Below are 13,276 nucleotides of genomic sequence, written 5' to 3' on the forward strand. Positions count from 1 at the left end.
GCCTCACACATGCCAGGCAAGTGTTCTGCCATCAAGCTAGACCCTCGAGCCAATAAAGTTTTCTTTTAGGGGTTTTTTTCCCCTGGTTTTGTTTGTTTGATGTTTTATTTTGTCTTGCTTTGTTATTTGGGTTTTGGTACGGTTATTTGTTTTTGGTTTTGGTGGAGCCGGGGATGGAAACCAATGCCTTGTGCATACTAGGCAAGTGCTGTGCCACTGACCTACATCCCCAACCCTGTTTTTTTGAGACAGGGTCTCACTTTATAACCCAGACTGGTGTTGTACTCAGAATCCTTCTGCCTCAGCCTCCCAAGTGCTAGGATTTACAAGCATGTACCACCATACCTGGCTTTCTAATAGCTTTTTTTCTTATTATTTTTAATTCCTTCTTCTCTCTCTCCCTAGCTTTCTCCCTCCCTCCCTTCCTCCCTTCCTTCCTTTCTTTCTTCCTTTTTCTTTGCTTTTGAAGATTAGCAAAGGTTGATTTAGTAAAGCAGGGAGAAAGGAGCACCCCCTGACAGAGGAGTTGGGAGCAAAGAGGTTCCTTTTTTTTTTTGAGTGGGGGGAGGATACATTTACATTTTATTTGTCAGGTAATTATAAACAGTAGCTATTAAATAAGTAAAAATTATGGGAGGTATATAAGTGTATCTATATAGATAATTTATTAGAAATCATGAAATTATGAAACTAGAAAAATCATCGAAGTCCAATAGCTTGTTTTTTGACTCTACCATTTGAGTCAACCCCAGCCCTTTTTACTTTTTACTGTTTGAGATAGGGTCTAACATTTCTGCCAGGGCCAGCCTCTGACCATCACTCTACTCTCAACTCCTGCATGGTTCAGATTAATAGGTATTCACCACACCTGACTATTTTTATTTTTGTTTTTGTTTTTATGGGGCTGGGGATTGGATCTATAATGTTGTGCTCTCTAAACAAATGCTTTTCTACTGAGCTACATCTCTAGCACACCCAGCTTATTTTTGAGACAGGGTCTTACTGATTTTTCCCCCCTTTGGCCTGGGTTGCCCTTGAACCACAATCCTCCTGTTTCCTCCTCTGATTATATGCATGAACCACCACACCTGGCTCCCCAACAAGTTTCTTTTCTTTTTTTCTTTTCTTTCAATTCACCAGGGCAAAAACCCAAATGACAACAACTTCATTTTTTGGAAGCATAAATTTTATTTTATTTATTATTTTCTTTCTAATGACTTTCTTTTCTTTTATTCATATGTGCATACAATGTTTGGGTCATTTCTCTTGGAAGCATAAATTTTAAAGTATGGTTTTGATTGTAGTACAGATTTTTCTTGGAATTAGGAATATAAACAGGATAGCTTCCTATCTACTGCCTATTTCCTTGTGGTCTATGTAACATCTTTTCTGAACTGATTGCTTCACTTCCTGCTATCCTCCTGCATTGTTTGCTTCTCATCTTCTTGATATCATCCAATTTCCACTCACAGGGCTATAGGTTTTTCTAGATAGAGATAAATAATTCTCAGACTTTTAATTCCAAGAAAAAGTGGCTAATGGGAGAACTTTTTTAATAGTTCTGACTTGTTTTCTTCCTCTCTTGAGTTCTCTTTCTTGGTACCTGTGTACAATGACCAGAGTTTGACTCAATCACATAATTTTAGAGCTGGCAGAATTTATGAGTTCATCTTCTCTAACCCCTTTATTTTAGACTTGTGGTAAGAGTGGACTAAATATGCTAAATACTGTAAAGTTAGTGAAGGCAGAGCCTTGACCTCTTTCTTCAAGGTTAGTTGCTATCTTCTTTCTAAAATCTGCTCCTTTCCTCTTGGTAGGATTAGTTTATCTCTTTGCTAGGTTCCAATAGCATTTGGTATAAATCCATACCATCTCACTTTTTTATTTTTTCAGTACTGGGGTTGGGACTCAGGGCCTACACCTTGAGCCACTCCACCAGCCCTTTTATATAAAGGGTTTTTTTGAGATAGGGTCTGGAAAATTATTTGCCCAGGCTGGCTTTGAACCTCGATCTTCCTAATCACTGTCTCCTGAGTAGCTAGGATTACAAGCATGAGTCACTGTACCTAGCTCTTACTTCTTTATTATTTAGTTTTTTATTTTTAAATATTTGATTCCTCTCTCAACTGTGAATTCCTAGGACTTAAAGTCTATATCTTGTTCATCTTTGAGTCTACAAAGTCTTAAACTGTTGACTAGTTTGTTGAATTAGGATCAAGTATTAAACTTGGCTAATATTGAAAAGTATCAGAATGTATATTTATATACATATACATATATAAACATACATACATGAATGTGTATATATTACTATACATTTGCATAGGTCTTTAAAAGTTCATAGATACTCTGTCATTTGATTGGGAAATAAGTTCAAAATCGTATTTTTAATCCCATTGTAAAAATGAGAAATTTGTTGTGGTGGCATGAGCCTATACTCCTAGCACTTGGTAGGCAGAGGCAGGAGGATTGGATGTGTGAGGCCAGCCTGTGATATACAGCAAGTTCTAGGCTGGCCTGGGGTTCATAGAGAGACCCTGTCTCAAAAACAGAAAGGGGAGTGAGAAGGAGGGAGGAAGGGATGGAGGAAAGAAAAGAAGGAAGGGGTAGAGGGAGGAAGGAAGGGAGGGAGGAAAAAAACAAAGGAAAGGGGAGAGAGAAAGAAAGAGAGAGAGAGAGAGATGACCAACTATAAAATGACTTGCTCAAGGGAAGGGCTGGGGTTTGGCTTAAGTGGTAGAGTGCCTGCCTAGCAAGCAGGAAGCCCTGAGTTCAATGCCTAATACTACCCTCCCCAAAAAAATACAAATTAAAAAAAATTGACAGACTTTTAATCTGTATTGTGTTTCCAGAAAATACAGTAGACTTTATATAGCTGATGTTTAAATTATTTTCTGTTCACAAATCAGTTTATCTATTTGGAAGCAATCATAGGGTTGTTTGGAGAAAACAGTGTTATACATTTACCCTTTCTGAATAGTGAGGTATTATGGTCCTGCAGCAAACTTTCAGTTTCCTTAGGAACAGAGGGAAAGAAAGGAAGAGAGAAGTAAAGTGAGAAAGCTTTTTTGGGGGAGAGGGGGAGGTGTTGAGGTTTGAACTCAGGGCCTAAAGCTTGCTAGACAGTCATTATACCATTTGAGCCACTTTGCCAGCCCTTTTTTGTGTTTAGCATTTTCTAAGAACTATTTGCCCAGGCTTGCCTCAAACTGCTATCTTCCTGATCTCTGCCTCCCTAGTAGCTAGAATTACAGGCATGAGCCACCAGTGCTTGGCAAGATGCTCCTTTTTTTTTTTTTTGCATAGTAATAGATTTACAGTTAACATTCCTGTGGAAGTGAACTATATGTGTTATAAGATTATATGTACTGCCAGGCACCAGTGGCTCATGCCTGTAATTCTAGCTACTTGGGAAGCTATGCTTGGGAGGATCAAGATTTGAGGCCAGCCTTGCAAATAGTTTATGAGACCCCCATCTCCAAAATAACCAGAGCAAAATGGATTGAAGGTGTGGCTCAGGCAATAGAGTGCCTGCTTTGAAAGTTTGAAGCCCTGAGTTCAAACCCCAGTCTTGTCAAAACAACAACAACAAAAAAAACATTGTATGTATGTTACCTTTTGACCCTCAGTTTCCAATCTAAAAAATAGGGACCATATTATCTGTTCTGCCCTGAAAAATAGGGACCACATCATCTGTTCTGCCCTCATCAGAGTTGAGAAAAAATCTTAGGAGATTTTTAGGAGTTGTTAGTTCTGAATCCTTAATTAAAAGAAAACTACTGCTTTGACAATTTCCTTATAGCAAATTATGAAGATGCAGTTACATGTCATTTTAAAATCCAAGGGCATCTCTACATCATACTCAACGTATTGGTCATGTTTATTGAAAGTACTCAAGGAAAAACATAGGGCAATTAAACTCATTTATTATTCATTTGTTATTTTAGGTTTTTTTTGAGACAGAGTCTAGCTGAGGCTAGCCGAGGCAAGCCTCCAACTCATGATCCTACTGCCTCTGCCTCCCAAGTGTTGGCCTTATAGATATGCCCCACCATACAGGGCTCATTTAATTTATTTAACTAAATAAAATTAAAACTATATATAAATAAAAGGGAATTATGAAATATGATACATGGTAGTTAAAAAACAGAATTGTGAGTTAGGAGACCTGGCCTTTTTAAAAAATAATACCTTTATTGACACAAACTGAACAATTTGCCCATTTTCATACCCATGAGTATGCAGTTCAATGCTTTCAGCATATTCAAAGTGATACAGCCATCTCTATAATCAACAATACAACATTTTCATCACCTCCAAAAGAAATCCTGCATCCATTAGCAGTCACCCTGTATTCATCCATCCCCACTAGCTCTAGGCAACCATTAATATACATTCTATTTCTTTATAGGTTTTACCTAGTCAGACATTTCATGTAAATGGGATCATACACATAAGGTCTCTGTGACTGACTTCTTTCACTTACATGTTTTCAAGGTTCAGTACCTAATTCCTTTTTTTTTTGCAGTACTGGGGCTTAAATTCAGGGCCTACACTTTGAGCCACTCCACTAGCCTTTTTGTGATGGATTTTTTTGAGATAGGGTTTCATGAACTATTTGTCCAGGCTGGCTTCAAACCACAATCCTGATTTCTGCTTCCTTGAGTAGGTAGGATTACAGGCATGAGCCATCAGCACTCAGCCTTAATTCTTTTTTTATTGTCAGAATTATTTTTAAAAATCAGAAGAATGAGTAAAATATTGTGGCATAGTCCTTGGTGTAGAAATGAAAGCAGTAGTTTCCTAAGGGATGTGGGGATTGTCTAGAGAAAAAGTAAAGGAAATTTCTGGAGTTATGGAGATGTTTTATATAAATACACATATGCATACATTTTTGTGGTACTGGGATTTGAACTCAAGGCCTCATGTTTGCTATGCAGGTGCTCTACCACTTGAGGCCCTCCACCAGTGTGTTCTATATCTTGATTGGGATATTGGTACTCTGGGTTATCAGTTCCATAAGCAAATACATTTATCAAAACCCTCTAAGTTATACACTTAATTTCACTGTATAATATTTTTACTGCCAAAAAAGAAAGAAAAAGGCCTATGATGTTAAAATAGAAATAATTATTTTTGTAGTTAATACCATATATACAGCCAGGCATGGGTGTACATCTATAATCCCAGGACTCTGGAGGCTGAGGCAGGAGGATTATGAGTTCAAGGCTAGCCTGGGCTACAGAGCAAGTTCCATTCCAGCCTGATCTGTGTAGTGAGGCCCTGCCTCAAAACAAACAAACAAACAAAAATACATACTATATAATATTTCATACACACACACGTATATCGTATATATGTACACATATACATATGTTTATATAAGACAAAATAACATCATATTTTAACTTTTTGCAGAAAAAGCCATTCACATACTAGGATCAACTATTATAATAGTTGCTAGGGATGCAAAGATAAGGAAGGGAAAGTGTCTGGGCTCAGAGTGCTTAATGTCTTTCAGGAGCTATAAAAACACAAAAGAGAAGTATCAGTGTTCGGGTGGATGCTGAGAGTGAGAAAAGAGCAAGAGAGAGGAAGTGATTACAATTTGTTGAGGTTGGAGAGATGGGACCGAAAATGAACAAACTTTTGCAAGGGGAAGAAGGGCTTTTCGGGCCAAGAAAACCTCGTTAATTAAGGTAGAGAACCATGAGCTGCACAATATATTTGCAGAATTTTAAGTGGACCACTGTGATTACAATGATGGAAGATGATGTAGTGATGGGAGAATATACTTTAATGATGAAACCAGATTGTACTGAGTCATAAATGCCTCACTAAGGAGTTGAGATTTATAGGCAATAAGAAATCACTAAAGGCTTTCAGAAAGTAGTGACATCAATTCTCTTCCTGTGCTTTAAAAGAGAATATCTGGTAGTAGTTAAAAAAAAAAAAAATCTTTAAAGTTGGGTAGGTATTAGTGGCAGAATTCAGTTAGAAAGGGATTGCGAGAATCCAGTAGTCATTTATTTTTTAATGCTTATTCACTGGAACTTTATGATTGAACTTTTATGTTTGCCTATTTCTTTTTCTTTAAAATTAACCATAGGAATCCAGAAACATTTTGGACTACCACAGGAATGTTTCCCCAGGAGTTCATTATTTGCTTTCACAAACATATAAAGATTGAAAAGCTTTTGATCCAAAGTTACTTAGGTAAGTAAATCATACATTAGTTTTTATTATCCTTTAATTTGTACATAGGCAGAAGACACATATGTAAACTTTTCGCAAAACGCTAGTTTTTCTTTCCAGTGTGGAATCAGTTTTATTGCTGGCATGGGAGGGGAAGAATAAGGGTTAACTGCCTTCAGCACAGTTAGCCTCTCTGAAACTGCAAATTTGAAACCCTTCCACACATGTAATAATTTCCATGCAATTTACTAGGTGAAAGTCACTGGCAAATGATCCTTATTTTTTTTTAAGGCTGTGATCTCTCAAATTCTTGCAAAAATCTGATAACCCTGATTATTCATTTTGAGTACTTTTGATTCTTCTATTGATAATGGCATTTTATGGAGACTCAGTAGAATCTCCCATTGGAACATCATTCTAATCTTGTCTATGTTTATTTATTGTTTGTTAGTTTTTCTGAGACAGGCTCTTGCCCTGTAGCCCAGGCTGGCCTTGAGCTGTGATCCTCCTGCTTCTGCCTCCCAAGTGCTGGAATTATAGACATGCACCACCATGCCTGGTTCCTGTCTGACTATTTAAGTCCAGAGTGTATCAGGCAAAATTAGAATACATCCTAGATGTTTCAAATGAAAAGACTTTACTGATGAGTCTACTTAAAAAATGATGAACTGGGCTATGGGACTATACAAGGGATTTTGAGGCCCTTAGAAACTTGCTACAGAGGAAGCCATTATTGCCCTGAACAAGAAAAGGAAATAGTGTTATCAGAACCCAGCAAGAGCTGGAGCCTATGCCAGCTCCTAGCAGGAGCTGTAGTCAGGAAGGGACATAACCAGTAGCAAAGATGTGGCACTGAAGAAGGGAGAGAGTGGAGATAAAATAACCTAGTCATCTCACTTCCCTTCTGCCCTCCAGTTTCCTCCTGGTGTCTCCACTGACCAACTCCAAAGAGTTGGACAAGTTAGACTAGTAAATGTAATCCCCAAGAGTCAGCCCCTCTGGCACAGAATAGGACAGAGAAGGATCTGGAGCAGTGGGGACTAGTAAGAAACAGTAGAGAGGGAGGTGATGAGGGGAGGAGGCAGAGGGCAGAGGGGAGAAATGGCCCAAACAATATATGCATATATGAATAAATGAATAAAAAAAAGAAAAAGAAACAGAGAAATAAATAGTACAAAAGGAAGATGACTGCATGCCTGATGTCTCTCTGCCGTTAATTACAGAGGCTCTGGAGCCAGACGGGCATCCAATGCGAATTCCAGTTTTGGCACTCACTAACTGTGTCTCACTGGACACCTTACCTAACTTTTGTAAGCCTGTGTCCTTATCAGTAAAGTAGGTTAATAATATCTTTCTCATAAGATTGTAGTCAAGAGTAAATGAATAAATTTGCCTGAATCATAGCAAGTTCTCCATAAAGGTTTATGACCAGGACTATCAATAGCATTATTATTATTGCAAATATATTAAAAAATTTTGGATGATAACTAAATGAAAAACCACTACTAACCTGGTCATGGTTGTGCATCTCTATAATCTCAGTGCTCAGAAGTCTGAGTCAGGAGGATTTTGAGTTTGAGGCCAGCCTTGGCTATATAGGGAGACAACGTCTTAAAAAACAAACAAACAAACAAAAAGCACTGTTTGCTAGCTTTGTATTTGTATTGTATGCTTACAAGCATTGGTAAGATTACCATTACAGAAGACTGCATTTTTACCAAAGGAATTTATGGAAAAATAGAGTGGGTCATTCCAGGATATAATATTCCTGAAGCTCGTCCTGTGTATAATCCCACCAATGCATGGCAGTTTCAGGCAGATGGAAGAAGAAATATAGGGACAGCAGAATAGAATCAGGTAGGTAGTTAACACTTTATTTATTTTGTTTATTCACAATGTCAGTGCGGACATTGAGGATTGAAAAGACCACAGCTAAAGAACCAGTTGGATTTGAGCAGTGGATTGATAAAGGTATGTGCTTGCTTTGCCAGCATTGTTCTGAGCATAAGGGAGTAAATGATTGTCCTCTGACTGTATGACCAATCCAGCTGCCTTTTGGCAAATAAAGGGTGACTTTCATGATTTTTGTGGTGCAGTTAGGACCTAGAGACACCCAGGTTTGCATTAAGACTTCTTTACTCACTGGTTATATGATAATTAACATGTTACTTCACTTTTCTGAATTTCAGAATCCTTATCAGAAAAATAGAGATAATACCTACAATGAAGACTTTTGTGAGCTAGCAGGTGGCATATGACAAACAAGCAATAAATATTAGTTTTCATTTTTCCTTTCTTCCTGATTAATGGTACTATTTGTCATCAATGGAATTAAACACAAACATACTGCCTTCATATAATCTTTCCTTCCCAAAATACCATGAAAATAATAATAGTAAAAGAATAATAGTAATATATAATAATAGTAAATAATAATAGTAAAAGAATAAAAAGGCCAGGCACGGTGGCTTATACCTATAATCCTAGCTACGTGGGAGGCAGATATCAGGAGGATCACAGCCTGGCAAAAAGTTCATGAGACCCCATCTCAATCAATAAACCCCATGCAAACACAGTTTTCAATGATGTACATTCATGAGTTATAGGACAGTCAAAAGTCACCAGTTGATGAAGAGCTCAGCCCCTGAATGTGATCAAGCTTATACCTCTTAATTTCCAATCTACAAGAAATACAGAAAATTGAGAATCTAAATGAATGAAATCAAGATGACAAAATTTAGCACATAGCATTCTACAGAACTGACACAGTCTCTTCAATTAAAAAAAATGGGCAGGCATGGTAGTGCAAACCTGTAATCCCAGCACAGGGAGGCTGAGGCATGAAGATTACAAATTCAAGGTCAGCCTGGGCTATATAATAAGTTCCAGATAGCCTAGGCTATGTTTTGAGATCCTGTCTTTAAAAAAAAGTGTGTAAAGAGAAAGTAGTTCAAGACTAAAAGAGACTTAATTCTGATATGAATAAATCAACAATAAAAAAACATTTGTGGGGATAACTGAGGGAATTTGAATAGGAACTAGGATTATATGGTAATAAACCATTATTTTAAATGTTAGCATGATTGTGGTAACATGAAAGTCCTTATTACTTAGAAATAGGTAATCAAATATTTGGAGGTGGAATGTCATGATATTCTTTGACTTACTTTAAGATATTTTAGCAAATGTTAAATAAATCAATCATGCAGAAATACTAGTAATTATGAAATCTAAATGATAGGTATATATGGAAGTTATTTTCTCTCATGTATATTTGAGATGTTCTAGTTTTCCATAATGAAAATAAAACCTAAGCAAATGAAAAAGAAGTTATTATTAACTTCTGATAGAGAAATTGTATAGGAAAGGAAATGTGACCATAATTTATTATTATCTATAAAGCAGTAAATAACATTTACAAAGACATTATGTAACTATCAAGTATTGACTTCAAAACTGAGAGAATGGGAGGAGAGAAAAATTTGCAAGAGGAGGAGAAAAACAATACTGGTTTAAGAAACCTAAATTTTCACTGGGTGCAGTGGTATGTGCCTGTAATCCCAGCATGTGGGAGACTGAGGCAGCAGGATCATAAAAGGTCCAGTCCAGCCTGGGCTATAGAGTGGGACCCTATTTCATTAAGAAAAAAAAAAGGAAATCTAAGTTTTCAGCTAGTATAATATAAAGTCAATTAAAAGCTCATAACTAAGAAAAGGAGCTGGGCGCTGGTGGCTCACACCTGTAATCCTAGCTACTCAGGAGGCAGAGATCAGGAGGATCATAGTTCAAAACCAGCCCAGGCAAATAGTTCACGAGACCCTATCTCAAAAAAACCTTCACAAAGAAGGGCTGGTGGAGTGGTTCTAGGTATAGACCCTGAGTTCAAGCCCCAGTACTACAGAAAAAGAAAAGAAAAGAAATATAAGCATACTATAATTCCATAAAAATAGCTTAAAGAGTTAAAAACATTTACTGCTAGGGAACACGACTGGAAGAAATTGAGGGAAAGCAGGGGATTACTCTTTTTCTTTATGTCAGAGAAGGGTTAGAAAACAGAAAGTTACACATAATCTTATTTCCCAGAGATTTCCCCGTTAGTACTGTGTGGCTTTGAAATTATGAGCGTTATTTTGACACAAATAAAATTAATGTGAAATGATGTTGATAGCTGCTAATATATCAATTAGGTATTTCGTGTTCCCTGTCTATGATAAAATGGCACCTTTTTCAGGCCCATAATTACTATTAGTGACTTGATCCATACGAGGGATTTTCACATTTTATCAATTTCTTACTTTATATTACTTTACTAAAATTTGCATTTGCATTGTCTTTTGCTTAAACTCACTACAGACATTTTATAGCTGATAGTTTTTTAACCTTTTTTTTTGGTGGCACTGTGTTGAGGGGCTCACACTTGCTACACAGATGCTCTGCCACTTGAACCATGTTCCCAGCCGACTGCTTGTACATTTAAACCAAACATTTCTATATCAAATTTCAACCTCAACCACTGATAATTCCTTTAAATTTATTTTAATGTATAGTTTACAAGATAATTATATCTTGCCAAACCTAAATTTCAATAGCTTTCCTCATTTTCTGTCAAATTTATGTTTTAGATTTAGTACACACAGAGGGGCAGCTTCAAAATGAAGAAGTTGTGGTAAGTAAATACACTTTGTAGAGATAAACATTATCTTTAGCAAGGACGATATGTTTAGATTTTAAGCCAATCTCCATAGTCCTGGAATTAATAAATATCTTTATTGTATTGTAGGTTCTGTACCCAATCAGTCAAGAGAGGTCATTCTCAATAACATTATAAGCTAAATATATTGTAAATTAAACTCTTACCCATCCTAGGGAGGGTGACTTCAAGCCTAAAACAGAGTTCATTTATTTGTATGCTGTATGTTGCTCATACATTTATTTGGAAGTATTTGTTTGCTTTGCTTTCTATCGTTTGATTCAGTAGGCCTTTTAGAATATGAATCAAAAAGGTTGAGATGTCAAAGTTGGGTGTTAATTTAAGCATGAATGGACAAGGGAGATTCAGATAAGGGGAACTAGAGCATAGGATCAGCAACAAATAAGCCAAAAAGAGATGAAGTGGAAAGAGAATCAGTATTCGGCAACATTCCATTCCATTGGGCTTTGCTTGTCAAGTGGAATGAATGCCCATTGACAGAAGCTGCTGCTTCATCAGGAGTTCCTCTGTCCCTGCTAGTTTGTCATGCCCTGGTTCCAGACAAACACAGAAAAGGAAAATGATTGAATGTGTATTTTTTTAGGTGGCAGTGCTTGTTTAACTAAGTTTTCTCTAAATGAGAGTTAAAAATGGTACCTTGTCCATTAAGTCTACCTTGTCACATCTTGCTAGGAGCTGCTATGAAATCAGTGTTTTAAAAGATTCTATATGAATTTTTTTTTTGTGTGGTACTGGGGTTTGAACTCAGTGCTTTGCATTTGTGAGGCAGGTGCTCTACATCTGAGCTATGCCTCTAGCCAATTTTATGCATAATCTTGCTACCATGACCTTCAACTTTTTGTTCATAAAATAAATATTTTATTAAATATAATGGAATGGAATTACTGGATATAAGAATACATTTTTGTAGCTTTTTACATATATAGCCAAATTGCTTTCCAAATAAATTATATAAAGTAAACGTATGTAATGTACAGAGAAATATATTCAGAGGCATCACTAACCAAGGGAAACCTCTTATCGTGAGACATTCTTTAGAAAGACATTTTAAAAAAATTGATCAGAAATGTACAGTTGTGACTTATAGCCCCTCACTATTCTTCATAAAACCAAGTCTGATGTCCTGCTGATACACACCAAAACAACTCTTACATGTGTCTGGCCTGCCTTCTGGATACTACATCTTATATATTTAGAATATTATTTTTCATCAAACCTTTTCTTCTGTAGTTAACAGTTAACTACATATTGATCTTTCCCCTACAGGCACGGGATGGCTACGCCACTTACTTGAGATTCATTATTCTATCAGCCTTTGATCATTTTGCATCTGTGCATAGCATTTCTGTGGAAGGAATAGCAGTCTCAAGTCTTTCTTAGTAATCAGCACAAAATACTCTTTCTTTTTAACCATGTATTTATTTCAACACCAAGTTGATATATTTTATTAAAATGATTTGTGTCAGTCTGTTTCAATTTATTATATTTTCTTCAATATTTTGGGCAAAGAAATTCTGGTTCCATCAGTCAGCAATGGGGCCACCATGGAGGATATGAGGAAACTTTGATGTCAATATGTAGCTTAATCAAGGAACTGATTATACATGAAAATTTAACTGATAATCCATTGTATCCCCACAACATCTAATATAGTACTAATCAGATTTGAGTGCATTATGTTTTTAATTTTTTGATTGATTGATGCAAAGGGCTAAGTGAGCAATATAGACTGTTAATGATGTCAGAGTTCAGAGAAGAGAAAGTACTTATGGGAAGGTTTGATTGAGGCCAAGGAATCTGAGCTTAACCCTATAAAGCAAGTCATAATTTTTTTTTTTTAAATTTTGTTCTAGTTTGGTTTGAAAACCTCAGAGAAGGGTTAGAAACAGATAATCTTATTTCCCAAAGACACCCATTATTGACATTTTATGTATTTTGATATTTTGAGGAGGCAAGGAACAAAATGGGACAGACTGTTGGAAATAAGATTTACCTGAATACATCTCATGATATAATTTTGACTTTGGCAGCATAAATAGCCAAAATTAAATAAAAAGCAATTTCAGAATATTGAAAATGCACAGAAATGCATGAACCTAAATTTTATCCCAAGTTTTTTTTTTCTTTTCCTCCTCCCCCTACTTTATTACAAGTTGGTAAAATAAACACAGAGAAAATGATAATTGGTTTTTTGTTTTTATTCATTTATATTTGACAGGTCTCACTATATAGCCCAGGTTGGCTGCAAATTCATGATCTTCCTCACTCAGCCTCCCAAGTGTTGGGATTATAGGTGTGTACCACTACGCCTGGCTAAGATAATTGTTCTAAGTGATTTAGTAGTTTGTCTATCAGTCTAAATTAATTTCT

At 36.3% G+C, this 13,276-nt stretch overlaps 1 protein-coding gene across 9 annotated transcripts in view; it reads left to right on the forward strand.

Annotated features, from left to right (window-relative positions):
• Ift25 (intraflagellar transport 25) overlaps positions 1–12,371 on the forward strand; it is a 25,642-nt gene extending 13,271 nt beyond the window's left edge. For 8 of the 9 annotated variants that reach the window (XM_074080063.1, XM_020160541.2, XM_020160540.2 and 5 more), the window contains exons 3-6: positions 6,110–6,216; positions 8,098–8,166; positions 10,818–10,861; positions 12,173–12,371. In XM_074080063.1, coding sequence (XP_073936164.1) covers positions 6,110–6,216; positions 8,098–8,166; positions 10,818–10,861; positions 12,173–12,286 — 334 coding nt within the window. In that variant the 3' untranslated portion in view covers positions 12,287–12,371. The remainder of the gene's footprint in view (positions 1–6,109; positions 6,217–8,097; positions 8,167–10,817; positions 10,862–12,172) is intronic. The other variant, XM_074080064.1, reaches the window with a different exon arrangement.
• The last annotated feature ends 905 nt before the right edge of the window (positions 12,372–13,276 follow it).

Source organism: Castor canadensis, chromosome 7 (assembly GCF_047511655.1).
Source record: "Castor canadensis chromosome 7, mCasCan1.hap1v2, whole genome shotgun sequence".
NCBI classification, from domain to species: Eukaryota; Metazoa; Chordata; class Mammalia; order Rodentia; family Castoridae; genus Castor; species Castor canadensis.